The following is a 14,497-nucleotide window of genomic DNA, read 5'->3' as shown; positions in this document are numbered from 1 at the left end:
ATTACTGCCTTGGCAGCTTCCCAAAACAATATGGGATTATGAGTATGTTGTCCATTATCTCCCGCATACTTCGCCCATCGCTCTCTTAGAAACTGAGGGAATCGCTTATCTGAGAAAAGAAAGCCAGGTAATCGCCATTGACCATTTCTAACGGAAGGTGTAATTTCCAATTGCGCAGTCACAGGACAATGGTCAGAAATTGCCAGCTCTGCAATTTTGGCCCGAGAGAACTTCGATAGCAGGGATTCAGATACTAACAAGTAATCAATTCTTGACCATGTCGCGTGTGCCCTAGCTAAATGGGTGCAGTCATGGTCTTCTGGATTCAGGACCCGCCACAGATCTAGTAACTTCAAATGTGTACATAAAAACGGGGGTCCTTTATTGTTACTCATGGGGTGCCCATTTTTCCCTGGGCGTCTATCTAGAGTAGGATCCACAATACAGTTAAGATCCCCCCCCCCCCCCCCCACAATAATATGGTGATCCATATACATGGAGAGTTGTGAAACCAAGGCGGCAAAAAAAGGATGGTCATATTGATTTGGGGCATAAACGACGCCAGTGCAACTTCTAAGCCCATTAGGGTCCCAATTACTATAACGAACCGCCCTTTTTCATCAAGAATCTGTTTGTGCAGTTTAAAATCAAAGGACTTATGGATCAGTAGCGCCACTCCACAACTCTTGGAGGTACCCGCTGCTGAAAATACCTGGTTAAACCCCTTTTTCACAAGCTTACGCGCTTCCTTTTGGGCTAAATGGGTCTCCTGAAGAAAAGCAAGTTTAGCATTCAATTTACTTAAACGAGACAAAACATTTTCTCTTTTGACGGGTATGCCGAGACCTGCGACATTCCAAGTAACTATCAACCCAGCCATATCTCTCTGTACTGTAGGTAATAACCCAAAGTCCATTCCCAAAATGACCCCGCAGGAAAAAACATCATCAGGCCCATCGTAAAGAGGTTCTCTATCCCCTCACAGCCTTGGAAATAAACATACGAGAATTTCACAAATACAGTTGCATCACACCATCGCTGACAATGCATCACCCCTCTTCCCCGATATCCTCTCTCCCCCTCCCCACCTAAGTGATACCCCAAACCCCATCCGCAATTGAACCCACGTCCCGGAAAAAAAAAGGGACTGGAGATCAACAAACTGACATGCTCAGCCGTCTCAGCAAAAAGAACAGGAATTATAACTTTTAACACACAACTTGTGACATATTATACCAATCACCGCATTGGGCAGGGCTTGACACAACACCTCACATTCATAGAGAGCTAAGGGACCAACTAGCCAGTGTATCCCCACTGACCTTTCGGTCATATACCATACAGCCCCATATAGTCAAGATTTGGAGACGCATAGCTGCATACACTACTGTAACGTTCCGCCCAAGTTCTTCAGCCCATGAGTTAAAACCAAAACCTTTCCAGCAAAACTTATCTTCACGGAAGACCCTCTTTATATCCCAAGGGTATCAAAGAAAAAGAAGACAAAAATCAGCAATCTATTGTCAAACATCTGTCATTTGCATCAGTTGAAGTCTGCGGGATCTTATTAACAAACGCTTGAGCCGCTGAAGTGTCTTCAAAGACCTGTTGAGTCCCCTGGTGCCACACCTTCAGTTTGGCTGGGTATAGTAAGGAGAAGCGAACTTTTTTTGAGACCAGTTCAGAGCAGATAGTAGAATAGGCTTTCCGCAGCCCTGAAACATGAGCCGAAAAATCCTGAAAAATCAATATCTTGTGGTTCCCGTATTTCAAGTTCTTTTCCTTACATGAATGTTGTAAGGCAAGCATTTTATTGGCATAATTCACAAACCGAGCAATAATCACCCTTGGTCTGCGGGTTGCCCCATCAGCCGGTCTTGATCCCAGCCTATGCGCGCGCTCCAGCAGGCCTCCATGCGCCGTCAGCCAGGATTCAAGGGTATCCTTAATGTCGGCATCTGCTATATCTTCCGGGAATCCGACGAAGCGAAGATTATTGCGACGCTCGCGATTCTCCGTCATCTAACTTTTCACTTTGCTGCTTGTTGGTCTTTTCCAAATCCAAAATCCTTCTTTCCAACGCCCCTACGTCATCTTCGAGAAGGGTAGTTCGGCCCTCCACTCTTTCAACCCGATTTTCAATTTCAACTATAGAGGTTCGTACTTCAGCTATTTGTTCGGCTATTTGATGAAGTCTCGCATCCAGGGCTAATACAACCGCTTGTGATATTCTTTCTTCTAGCGTTTCATCTGAAGGGGCCTCTAAAATTTCCAGCAAAACTGGCGCTATCTTGGGTTCAGAGGGTTTAGTTTTTTCCTTCTCCTTAGGCAGTATTTTGGGCGCCATGTGTCCGTTCTCTGCTCAAATCAGACAGATGAGATGTGCAGGCACTCTTTAACACCTATGTCCAGTAGCAAAACTCCTGTTGCAAGCGCCTACGCCGTTCAAACACGCTGAGACGGCTGGAGCTCGGTCAGCACACGTCTAACAGAGTTCACCACATCACGTGATCTCCCCTTTAATATATTTTTAAATGATCTGGGAAAAGGAACAGTGAGTGAGGTGATCAAATTTGCAAATAACACAAAATTATTCAGAGTTGTTAAATCACAAGTGGATTATGAAAACCTGCAGGAGGGCCTTGCAAGAATTGCAGGTGTTCTCATCCAGGAAAAGGATCTAGGTGTCGTCATAAGTAGCTTGCTGGGCAGACTGGATGGACCATTTGGACCTTTTCTGCCGTCACTTCCATTGTGTTCCTTCATTTTGCTGACCAGAGCCCTTTGTCTCTTCCTCTGCACTAAAAAGCCAAGTGCTTACCCAGCTTGTCCCAGGAACATAAAACTTTTTTCTGGAAAAATGCAGGTTTTTCTCACTCATTTATTTGCAAAATTGTAAGTTCTTCCCTAGCCTTATTTACCGTCTCATAGATTTTAATTGAACCTGTACGCTCTGCTTGTAAGATATTAATTTTAGTTTCTAATTCCACTTGTCTCTTTTCACAGCTTTTAACAAGAGTAGAATATGCAATAATATGACTTCTGGCCACTACCTTGGATGTTTCCCATAATGGAATTAGAGAATAACCACTCTAAGGTTGATGATATAAAGAGTCTAACATTGTTTTTTCCATAAGAACACTAAAATCCTCCTTATTAATTAATGCTGTGTTGAGTTTTCAAAAATGTCCAGGAGAAGTAATGCTAGAGGATGCAAACACCACCTCTATTGGACTGACTGAGATTGTACTGGGTAGAATATCACTAGAGTGAAAATTCACCAGTAAAACTGATGAAAAAGAAAATTCTGCTATAAGAATGAAAATATACTGAGGAACAAATATAATCCCTCCCAGAGGCGTTGTGTTCTCTAGATATCCTGCAAATTGCATTTTCTAATAAGTTTAAACAGATTAGGGTTGCAATCATAATTATGCGATTCTCCCAAAGATCTATTCTGACCTGGGTGAAGGGAAGAATTCCAGTTGCTCCCCCCTCCCAGTACACTGATCATTCAGATACCTTATGGCTAGTCTCTAACTGAGCAGAAAAGGTGGCGTGACATGCATTAGGCCCATGTATATTGGCTAATACAAAAAGAACAGAAACAATTTCACATACCACTATTAGTTATCTACCTTCTGGGTCACGTGGGTCAGTGTTGACATGAATTGGTAGGGCCTTATAAAATAGTACACATAACCCCTCTTGTTTTAGAATTCAGTGAAGCATAAAATATCTGTCCCATCCAGTAGGTTTGAAGCTTTGTGTTCTCTATCTGTCAAATCTCTTGTAAGAGCGCAATCTGAGCAGCTGCTTTCTTAAATAACTGAAGCACTCTTTTCCTCTTAATAGGGAATGAAATATCTCTCACATTGAGCAAGATCAATTTTAGTTTTAGAGCACCCATTTAGAAAGCATAACAGAATATCCAAAATATGGGCTATGGTTTAAAATAGAAGAGGGATGACATTTACACAAAGCATAAATAGCCGTAAAACAAACAGATTTGTCCTGTGATTTTTAAATTTTTTTCCAACTATTCAAGCAAAACTACAACCATAAACACGGATAAAGAAGACACTAAGGGATAAAATAGCAGTAAAGAGCAGCAAATTACATTTTGTCCGAAGGAGTGCCTCAACAATACATAGCTGAGCAGTTCAAGCAATAATAATGTTCTTTGTGGTTTTCGTGCACCATAGAATCCAAGAAACCAACCCAACAAGGTGCAAATATAAAAGGGTGGGAGTAAACTTGAGACCCATTACCAGCACCAACCAGTATAGAAAACCAAAAACAACTTAACCTTAATTGACTCCCAAACCCCTCCTGTGACCCCCATACGTACTGAAATATAGTCAACGTAAGCATCTGAATCAAGTGGGAGCACTGAGAGGAGAGGATCACCTTGCTGGTGGCTGAAAGGAATCAGTAAGTTTTTGCTTGGGACATTGTCTTTTTCAAAAGTATTGGGGCAAAGTTAACTATTTGGGAATATTATTTAGTGTGTGCTTTTAATAGTCAGTAAGGCAGCGAATAAACAAGTTAGACTGTATTTTTAAATGGTCAGTCAGTAAGGCTATAAGATCCACAGAACTGAGTTTTTTTTTTGTTTGTTTGTTTTTTTAAATACAAAGTAGCTAGAAGCTAGAAATAAGCTAGGAGTAGTGTATACCTAAGTAAAAAGGTTGAAAAGTTCAGTTTCTCACTTTGGAAAGGTGTTGAGGTAGTGCGATTTGGTTTGATTAGGTACCAACATTTGATAATCAAGAGAGCAGGGAGTCACTCTGGCTGACTAACTGAAGTTACTGTTTGGTTGGCCCCTGTCACATGGTAGGGGCTAAAGGTCACGGCGCCATTTTGCTTAGTGGCAGCCGAGGCCCTGGGAGCGGCATATCGCTCCCGGGTCCTCTGCTGGACCACCAGGGGGGTGTCGGGAGGGTGGCACTGGGGGGGAGGAGGCAGGGCGAGTCGGGGGCTGGCTGCCTGCCCCCTAAATTCGGCACTTGGTCTCCGGCTGCACCGATCTTCCTTTCTTCGGCCACTTTATCAGCTAGACCGGCTGCACCGATCTTCTTTCTGTGTGTGTATGTGAGAAAGGAATGGAGCTTTTGTGTGTGTGTATGTGGTATATATGTGAGAGAGGAATCTGCCAGTTTAAAAAAATGAAATGTGATAATACATATACCTCAACTTTTGAAAAGTTGGATGAAAGATGAAATTACTGAATTTTAAGCATCCAGTTGACCATGCCCAGCATTTTCCAACAATATCCTCATTGTACCAGGGTTATATCTATCACGGATCCTCATGATGATGTAGCCTGTGCCTGGGGACATTGCATGATGTCTAAAGGTGTCATCTATGCCCAACCATGATTTTGAAGGGATGATTGTCCCACTAGACCTAGTAGAAAAGCATTTTGTGCACTGGAAGACCTATCCATTGCTACACAGGAGCCTGGAAACTCATTGGCATCGAGAAAGAAGTCCACTTCTTTGATGTTGGGCATTGGTAGGGACTTGAGAGACAGGCTGTCACCTAGCTCTTTCTATCTGAAAGTGGTGGATTCTAGCTCTTCAACACCAGCATTGAGCAAAGGCAAAGAAGCACCAGCATCAGTCTCCATTGACAGTCCAGCAGTAGCCAAGAATTAACCCCAAAGTGGTCCCAAGGAAAGGAGAGCTCATGCTGACCAATGGCATGTGAAATGCCTTAGTGTCTAAGGTTCCAGGTCAGATCCAGACTGAGGTTTTACATAAACCAGTGACCCAGTATACCTTTGGACATATAGGTCCTCTGTATCATAAGGAGAAGGGTACAAATTACATCTGTTGGATCTCCTGCCAAATTGGTCCTCAGGCCGAGGTTTGGGTCACTTGCAACATCAGAAACTGCTTTAAAAGAGTTCTCCATCTTGGAGTCCAATGCAGTTGAACCCATTCCACTAGGGTAAAGAGAAGGGGATTCTACTCCAAGTATTTCCTGATTCCAAAGAAAACATGGGGACTCCATCCCATCCTAGACTTAAGGACCTTGAACAAAATTTTTAAGAATTGAAAATTTTGATAGCTTCCCTGGGCACCTTGATCCCTTGTCTTCAAAAGGGGGGACTGGCTATGCACTCGTGGTGTCAAGGATGCTTACACTCATATACTCATATAATCACACAACCGGCGAAATCCGCTCTAAGGAAACGTGCACTGTCGACAGCGGGCCCTTCACTTTGGAACTCACTCCCTCCAGACCTGCGTCTGGAACCATGCCTCACTACATTTAAAAAGAAACTTAAGACTTGGTTGTTCAAACTAGCTTTCCCCTAGAACCAAGAACAGGAAAAAAGTCTTTTCACTCCCACAATGATATTTTTCAGATCTATCTTATTCTTCCTTATTCAATTAGAGATTCATATATCCATGCTGTCTACATACAGTCTACATACATATACTCATGAGGACTTACATATCTCCATGTTATTTATTGATTTATTAACCGCATGTTTATTAACGGTTTAATAGTATTTACTATTTGCTTACTTCTATTAATTTGTTTCAAAGTAAAAACTTGTTTACTTCGTTTGTTTCAATGTAAAAACTTGTTTACGTCTTTTGCTCAATGTAAAACTTCGTTGTTTAATCCTGTTCTATGTAATCCGCTAAATGTAGCGATTGTTACTGTTCTATGTAAACCGGGGTGATATGTATATTATACAGGAACCTCCGGTATATAAATTATTTAAATAAATAAATATACTAATATTCCCCTGTTACTGGAAGTATCTCATATTTGTTGTGTAAGACCATCACCTTCAGTATCACATGCTGCCTTTCGGCCTGGCATCAGGCCTGTGTGTCTTCACCAAATGTCTTGCCATTGTGGCGGCACATATGCAAACTCTGTGTGCATGTGTATCCCTATTTGGACATTTAGCTTGGCAAGAGCACATTGATTCTTTGGCACCTGCCTGCAATCTGCAAAACCATCTTGGATGTTTGGGTGGCTAGGGTTCATCATTAGCTACCCTACTGGAGCTTGTCATCTCAATTGGAGTTTATAGGAATTTGCTAGATGTGACTTGGGCAAGAGCCTTTTACTTTCACAGCAGAAGGCTATCACCTTGATATCTACATAAGGAGAGCCCAGTGGATACTCTGATCACAATGGCTACAGGACACTCGGGATCTGTACGACAGCATCCAAGTCACACAACCACTCAAGGACTCTTGCCCTGGTGGCGGGACAGTTTCGGTCTGACCATGATTATACCCTTTCGTGTTTCACCTGAGGCATCCAACATAGGGTGGGAAGCTCACGTAGAGGGGGCTATATACCCAGGGTCTAAGGACTGCTCAGGAAAAGCTTCATCAGATAAACTTTCTGGTGCTTAGGGTAATTGGATCCTCTCAAAAAGCTTTCAGAGATTGGCTAGCTAACAAAAGTAGTCCTGATCCAAACAGATAACCAAGTTGCGGTATTCTACATCAACAAGCAGTGAGACATGGGATTGTACCTCCTGTGTCAGGAGACTGTCCAGTTCTGGGACTGGATCATCTCTCAAGGGATGGGTCTCAAGGCCATGTATCTGGCAGGCATGGAAAATGTCCTGGCGGACAGATAGTCCGTGGATCCGAGGGGTAACAAACTAAATGACTGGGGCATGCCCATGGTGCATCTGTTTGAATTCCCTCAGAACAGGAAAGTTTCACTCTTCTGTTTCAAGAAATGGGTATGGGGCAAACTAGCCTTACATGCTTTTGCCCTCAGTTGGGGCTGGGGTCTATTGTACAAGTAGTAGAAATTGTATCAAAACTATTAAAATTATACCTTTATTATTGTCATCTAAACAATTTTTACTTTTTGTTTTTAATTATATTATTTTTAATTTAGAGGAAAAGACCTCAGTACTGGCAAGGAATCTGATTTATACAGAAACTAAATAGCCAGTTTCAGTCACTGGTCTTACAACCTCTTATTTTTTATACTCATTTTGTTAAAATATTTTTCTTTAATCTTTTGTGAATTTCTTTCAATGAAAAAATCACTCTATGGATATAACTTTCCAAATTTGAATCAATATGGCTCGAGTGATATTTTACTTTTAGGAGATCAAGAACTTATAGACAACTTCTAAACGAGAGACTGTGGTGTCTTAACAACATCACATATTATGCTGTGGTGCCCAACTTTCACTTGCTCTAAGAACGGAGATATACTTATCTTCAATATGTTCCTGGTTCATATATTCATCCCGACACTGTATTAATCCAGCACTTATCTTACAACTTGCTCCGATTTTGCATTTTTCTTTAGGCAAGTGTGTGCTTTATGAATTGCTATGTTTTCCTCAGCCGCCTTAAACCGCTGTGTTTCCCTCAGCCGCCAACGTTGTCAACATTTCGCTAATGCTGTATCAGGGTGGACTTGTTGCATTCTGAACCTTCGGACTCTGATAGTCGGGCTTAGTCTACTAAGGATTCTATTAGAAAGTCCTATGGACTTAAATGGAGACGATTTGTCTGATGGTATGAGCAAAAGACCCTACATACTTTCTCCTTCTCTACACAAAAACTGCTTTATTTTCTTCTACATTTATCCAAGTCAGGTCTCAAGACCAACTTAGAGTTCACCTCAGTGTAGTTGGTGCCTATCAGCAGCATGTAGAAGATAGACCTATCTCTATTCAGCTTTTGATTGTCTGATTTATGCAGGGCCTGCTTCATCTAAAGCCTTAAATCAGGCCTCCCACTGTGTCATGGGACCTCAGTGAGGTTCTGTCCCAACTGATGAAAGCTCCCTTTGAGCTAATGCATTCTTGTGATATGAAGTACCTGACCTGGAAAGCCTTATTTTTAGTCATTTCAGCATGCAGGGTTAGTGCGCTCCAGACTCTAGTAACTTATCCACTTTGTACCAAGTTTTATCATGATAGGGTAGTTCTGCATACTCATTCTAAGTTTCTGCCTTAACTAGTCAACCTTACATTTTACCAAGGTGAGCAAACACTGTATGCACAGTTTGGACATAAAAAGAGCCTTGGCCTTCTAACTGAATTGGACCGAAGCCCATAGAAATTCCACCCAGCTTTTTCTTTTCACACCAAGAAACGGGGGATTATTGTTGCTAAACAGACTTTGTCCAGTTGGCTAGCAGATTGCATTTCCTTCTGTTATGCTCGGGTGGGCTTGAATCTCATGAACCATATTAAGGCTCACTCTGTCCGAGCTGTGGCAGTGTCGGTGACTTACCTAAAATCAGCCACCATGGAGGAGATCTGCAAGGCAGCAACGTAGAGTTTTCTCCACTCATTTACAACTCACTACTGTGAGACAGGTAAGACCAATCTATCCTGAGGAATCCACTCCCTCCTAGGGCCCATTGTTTTTGTTTCAGGCTCTCCTTCATAGATAAGAGAAAATGGGAAAAATAAAAGCTTGTTGCCAACAACAAAAATTTGTTTTGCTCATTGGCACTTGTTCCCCATTTTTTTCATTCTGGCAGTTTGTAAGTAGGGAATTCCACATGTAAGGACTGTCATCCTGCTTTTGTATGGAGAAAACAGAGTTGCTTATCTGTAATGGGTATTCTCAGAGGACAGCAGGAAATCAGTCCTCATGAAACCCACCCACCTCCCCTTGAAGTTGGCTTCTTAATGTTAAGGAACAAGACTGAAGGGGCCCCTGCATGGAGTATGGTATAATGTGAGGCAGAGTCAAAGTCCTGGCTGGGCTTATTGCATATCACCACCCACACATGAGGACTGACATCCTGCTGTCCTCAGAGAATACCTGTAACAAGTAAGCAACTCTGCTTGAAAGTTAGCTTTCTCTGCCTGGCTGAAAGTCTGCACACCGGGGCTGCCCAGGACTGCAGATATTGCAGTGGCAGTAGTCACAGACTTTCAGGCCGACGATGAGTGCTATTAGCTACACGCTTGGTTGGATGCACGTTTTGGACATGCTAACCCCTGTTTTGTATCTGGGGTTATGGACGCGTATCCAATTGCGAATTGAGCTGTGTGCTGCGGCCAGCGCATGGCATTGCATCGGCCTGTTTGTGGGGAGGGAGTCCCCCGTTTTCATGCAATGGGGACACCTAGTGGCTGGATTTAGAACCTCTGGTACATGGCTTTTTTTTTTTTTTACTGAGCTAGTGACTAGACTAAGTGAGATGGGAGGGCATTTAATAATAACCATAGCAATATATTTTATTTCTATCATGGCTTCCCATGTAGAGCTCTACATAATAATATTAAACATTAGATATAAAATAGGAAGAGAACCTGCTAAGCATGGGAACCCATTATAGAGGGAATAGAAATTGTTTTAAATAAATAAATGTGTGCAGATTTCCACATTGCTTATATTTATTTTTTTTTAGCTGAATTCAAAAGAGGTGATCCAGGGGAGGAGGGAAAAAGAGTGTGTTTAGATCAGGGGGAGGGGGGGGAGTAAATAGCATGTGTGCATTTGAATTTTCAAATATGCCCACTGTTTTGTCCCTGATTGACCAACCAGGAGATAACATCACTAGACTCAACAGCAGGCTATATTGGAAAGGAAGTCACTGATACAAAGACATTTCAGACAGTGAAGGTTGATTTATTTGTAGATTAATTGGAAGGCATTTTCTAATTGACTGAAGGATCTCCAGAGCACTTCTGTGGCTGCAGTGTATTTACTCATCAATAGGCGACACTGTCTGTTGTGATTTTATTATGTTTATGTATGACCATTTTGCTGTGTGTGTTTTTAATACAGTAACTCATCTTGATCTTTGGAGAGGCAGGTAATGATTTTAAATAAATAAATCTCACAAATAGGAAGTGCAAAGTGTGCACACACCTTTTATACACACACGTGCTTTGTAGTAGTTGATTTTTGTATTGCTATGCATAGAGAAGTCTGAGCAACTTGCAACTCAGTGGGCAACTTAGAGGGGAGGGGGAGTTGTGGTGGTGCACAGTAGTGCTGTGCACTGGAAGGACTGCAGTCTGGTTTTGGTGCCAAGCATTTCACAGCAGTTCACTGTCTCTACATCCCCAGAGAACAGACATGCAAGATAAGCTGTCACATCTCATGATATTCTGATCTATGAAATCTGCCAGCGGGCGCTGTGGCTCACTAGGAGGATGACACGCTGCTGGACTTGTGGGAATTGTACACTTCCTCATAGTGGCTCTGCTGCAAGAGTTACTTTTATTCTTTGTCCATCAGCTCAGCTCTTAGCTTGGTTTTATTTTACCTCGACTTGTAATAGCAAAGCAGGAAATAATGCAAAATGTCCCTGGCTCATGATTGTTATGCCTTACATCTTGTTTTCAGTTGGTGCAGTAACATGATTTATTCATTGAAACAACTTTACAAATGCCTAGCTAATATCACTTACTTGTTTGCTTTCACCACTTAGTGCATTTTCACTTGCAATCCAAAATCAGGTTTCCTATCTACCTTCTCTGAGTGCTACTTTGGCAGCAAATTGCTTTATTGTATAATCTTGCTGACTGCTTAGTGCTCTCTCTCTCTCTTTTTTTTTTTCCCCCCTCTCTGCCTCTCTTTGCTGCGCTCACTGAACTGCACATTTTGATTGCCTTTCCCATGCTTCTGATATGGCTATAGGATTTCTTGGTCAACAGTAGCACCAAACAGGTAAGTGAGCAGCTTCCTCACCTTTTGTTAGATGTCCTGCTGTTTCCTAATCACTGCTTTGAGCAACTAGTGCAGAATTACTTTATAACCATAAAGTCGCTTATTTTTTCTCCTAAAGGCTATCTTACTGAAATACTTCTGCTCAGACACTCAGCTATATGCCCTTGAAGGGGCTGAAAATGTTTTTAAAGCTGCTTGTGTCGGTTATTTTGAGGGGATCATGTTTTTCCTCCTGGCATGAGGCCCCTGCTTAGCCTATACAGGGCAGCAGATTATATAGTAGGATATTTGATTTGCAAAAATAAGTTTTTTGGAATTGTGTATATAGCAAGTGTGTGATTTTATTCTGTCCTTAATTGATAGCCTGAGGATACTGTACCTGACTTACTAACTTCATTAGGCATCTGATTTTAGGTGTTCATAAACAGTAAATTTAGATGTTTATTTTCCAGCTAATTAGGGGTTTTGAGGGATACCAAAAATCATTTTTTATGGGTGTTTTTTTGAGTCATGGGTATTATTGTTGGGTACCTTTTCTGGTTGAATCAAATTCATATATTTATGCAGCTGAGGAGTCATTAACATATGGAAAAAGTACAAAAACAGCGCAGAGGATCCTGGGAAGGCAAAAGAGGGGTGGAGAACATGGGAAATTGCTGTTTTGCCAATGTTTATTTAATAAACTTTTTTTTCTTCATCAAAGGTGTTTTATCGGGGCTTATTGGATAAAACCTAAAATTCATAAGCGCTACTTATAAAATGCAAATTATTTCCATATCCAGAGGCAGAAGTAATAGAGTGCACTAGGCTGAGTGCATGTTTATTCTCATTGTTATGTGGATAACTTTATTTCTGATTTAATAAAAATATTAGTGTACTTAAAATGTGCAAACAAAGTATAATATATATTCCAAAGCAGGGTAGGTTTCCTAAAGCCCTGAAGGCTTAACTCATTTTCATAACACTGGAAATTTAACTTCTGCGTCAGAGAGAGTAAAGTTAACTCGCTTGTCTGGGGTTAGTATTAGTGAATGGGGCTGTGCCTGCATGGACTCAGACTTAGACTTGTTGAGTGCAAGGTGGGAGGGGGTTCCTGGATTCAGGTCTCCTGGGTCCAGGGTAGACCACCATACTTGAGAACCCAAGTCCATGACCCAGACTGCCACAGCACGCTAACTCCAGAAACACAAGTAAACCTTACTCCATCTCTGATTCAGGAGTGTTTTACCCTTTAAAAAAAAAAACAAAACAGGCTAAACACCCACCATGTGCTACCATGCAGGAGATCTGGGTTCAATTGCCGGACCCAGCTCTGTCATGGATCAGATACTGCAAAGGGAGCATTCACAGCCCCCTACCTCCACTCCCCCCCCCCCCCCCCCCCCCCGATAAAGGAGCCTCAGTCATTGCACAATGGCACCACCACCTGGCCATACTTAGAATGCATGCTTACTGCATTCTAGAGAGAGCTGAGGACTGCAATCCCTCTTTGAGGATTGTCACTGTGTAAGCTGGGGAAAGGGTTGAAAAAATGGGGGAAAAAATTCCTAAGTAGTTGTAGAAGAAGACTGTGACATTACTTTGGTTTAGGCTGGTTCCAGTTGAGCTGGAGGAAACTGTCAGGGCCCTCTAAAAAGTATCCCACCTCCCAACAATAATAAACAATCACTGGTAAGTATTAATTGAGTCAGTCACTGTTTATATGGAGGTTCATATTCAGCTGTCCTGCTGCCTAGCAGGGTATATTCAGCGGTGCGGTTGTGCCACTGACTAAACCCGGTTATATTAAAGTTAGCTGGTTATTCATAACTGGCTAATTTTAGGTCAGAGCTACGGTCTGACCGGAGTTAGCCACAGAAGTTGGAGTTAACTTATGCAGCTAACTCGACTCCTTCCCAGAACGCCTCCTGCCCGCCCCTTGAATGCTCCCATCTTATCTAGATAAATTCTAGCTGGGTAAGAGTTGAATAAGACCAGGTAAGCCATTTAGACTGACTACTATTACGTTATCCGTCTAAATGGCTTTTGAATACGGACTTCATGGTTTTTGTTCTGCTATGTTACATTGACTTAAGACCAGATTTGGTGTAAGAGTTCGCTGTAAGATGACTGAATGAAATTTAGCTTCTCTTTTGTGGTGTTTGCAGAAAGAAACTGACGCTAATGACGACACGCTTGGTTCCAGACATAAAGTTAAGGAGCTGTCTGTAATAGATGGGAGGAGAGCCCAGAATTGCAACATTCTTCTTTCAAGGTACTTTCAGTGATTTTTGTTTTTTTTTTAATACTTTAAAGGTGCTGTTGGTGTTTACCAAATCTTTGCCCTAGGAGTAAACTGATACAGTAGTTTACGCCTGAGTGTTTAGTTCACTGGGATTACAGTGTCTGAAAGCCTCCCCTGAGTTTAACACGGATAGCTTTTATTTATTTATAATGATTAATTTACTCAGGAGCTTAAACAGCAGTTTGTGTTGACTGTAAAGTTATTTTGCCTACAGTGAGGATGGGTACTGTGTGCCTTTTCCTACAGACAGGTGTGGTCAATATTTAGCAGTATAGGGAGCGACCAGAAGAGCGCTGCCAACTAGATGCTGCGCTGAATGTAGTCGGATAAACTTATTCGGACTTTAGGACTGCTATCTGGCACATGCAGACTTAACCAGCTAACTTTACACCGCTCCAGTATGCCTCCAGTTTATTCGGTTAAGCACTTAGCTAGATAAGTAAGAGGTGCTGAGAGTGGCAGAAAATGTAAAACCTTTTCTTTGTCCAGCCAAGTCCTAAACATCTGAATATTGACCCCAAAATATTTTATATCCACATTTTGGTTTTCTTTTTTTGACAAAAAC

At 41.9% G+C, this 14,497-nt stretch overlaps 1 protein-coding gene across 3 annotated transcripts in view; it reads left to right on the top strand.

The window, feature by feature from the left end:
- Nucleotides 1-14,497, top strand: part of DAAM1 (dishevelled associated activator of morphogenesis 1) — a 323,492-nt gene that overhangs the window by 252,945 nt on the left and 56,050 nt on the right. For 2 of the 3 annotated variants that reach the window (XM_029598201.1, XM_029598200.1), the window contains exons 16-17: nucleotides 11,619-11,648; nucleotides 13,796-13,902. In XM_029598201.1, coding sequence (XP_029454061.1) covers nucleotides 11,619-11,648; nucleotides 13,796-13,902 — 137 coding nt within the window. The remainder of the gene's footprint in view (nucleotides 1-11,618; nucleotides 11,649-13,795; nucleotides 13,903-14,497) is intronic. The other variant, XM_029598202.1, reaches the window with a different exon arrangement.

Source organism: Rhinatrema bivittatum, chromosome 4 (assembly GCF_901001135.1).
Source record: "Rhinatrema bivittatum chromosome 4, aRhiBiv1.1, whole genome shotgun sequence".
Taxonomy (NCBI): domain Eukaryota; kingdom Metazoa; phylum Chordata; class Amphibia; order Gymnophiona; family Rhinatrematidae; genus Rhinatrema; species Rhinatrema bivittatum.
The sequence above is the reverse complement of the archived record's forward strand: the minus strand, read 5'-3'. Positions and strand labels throughout refer to the sequence as shown.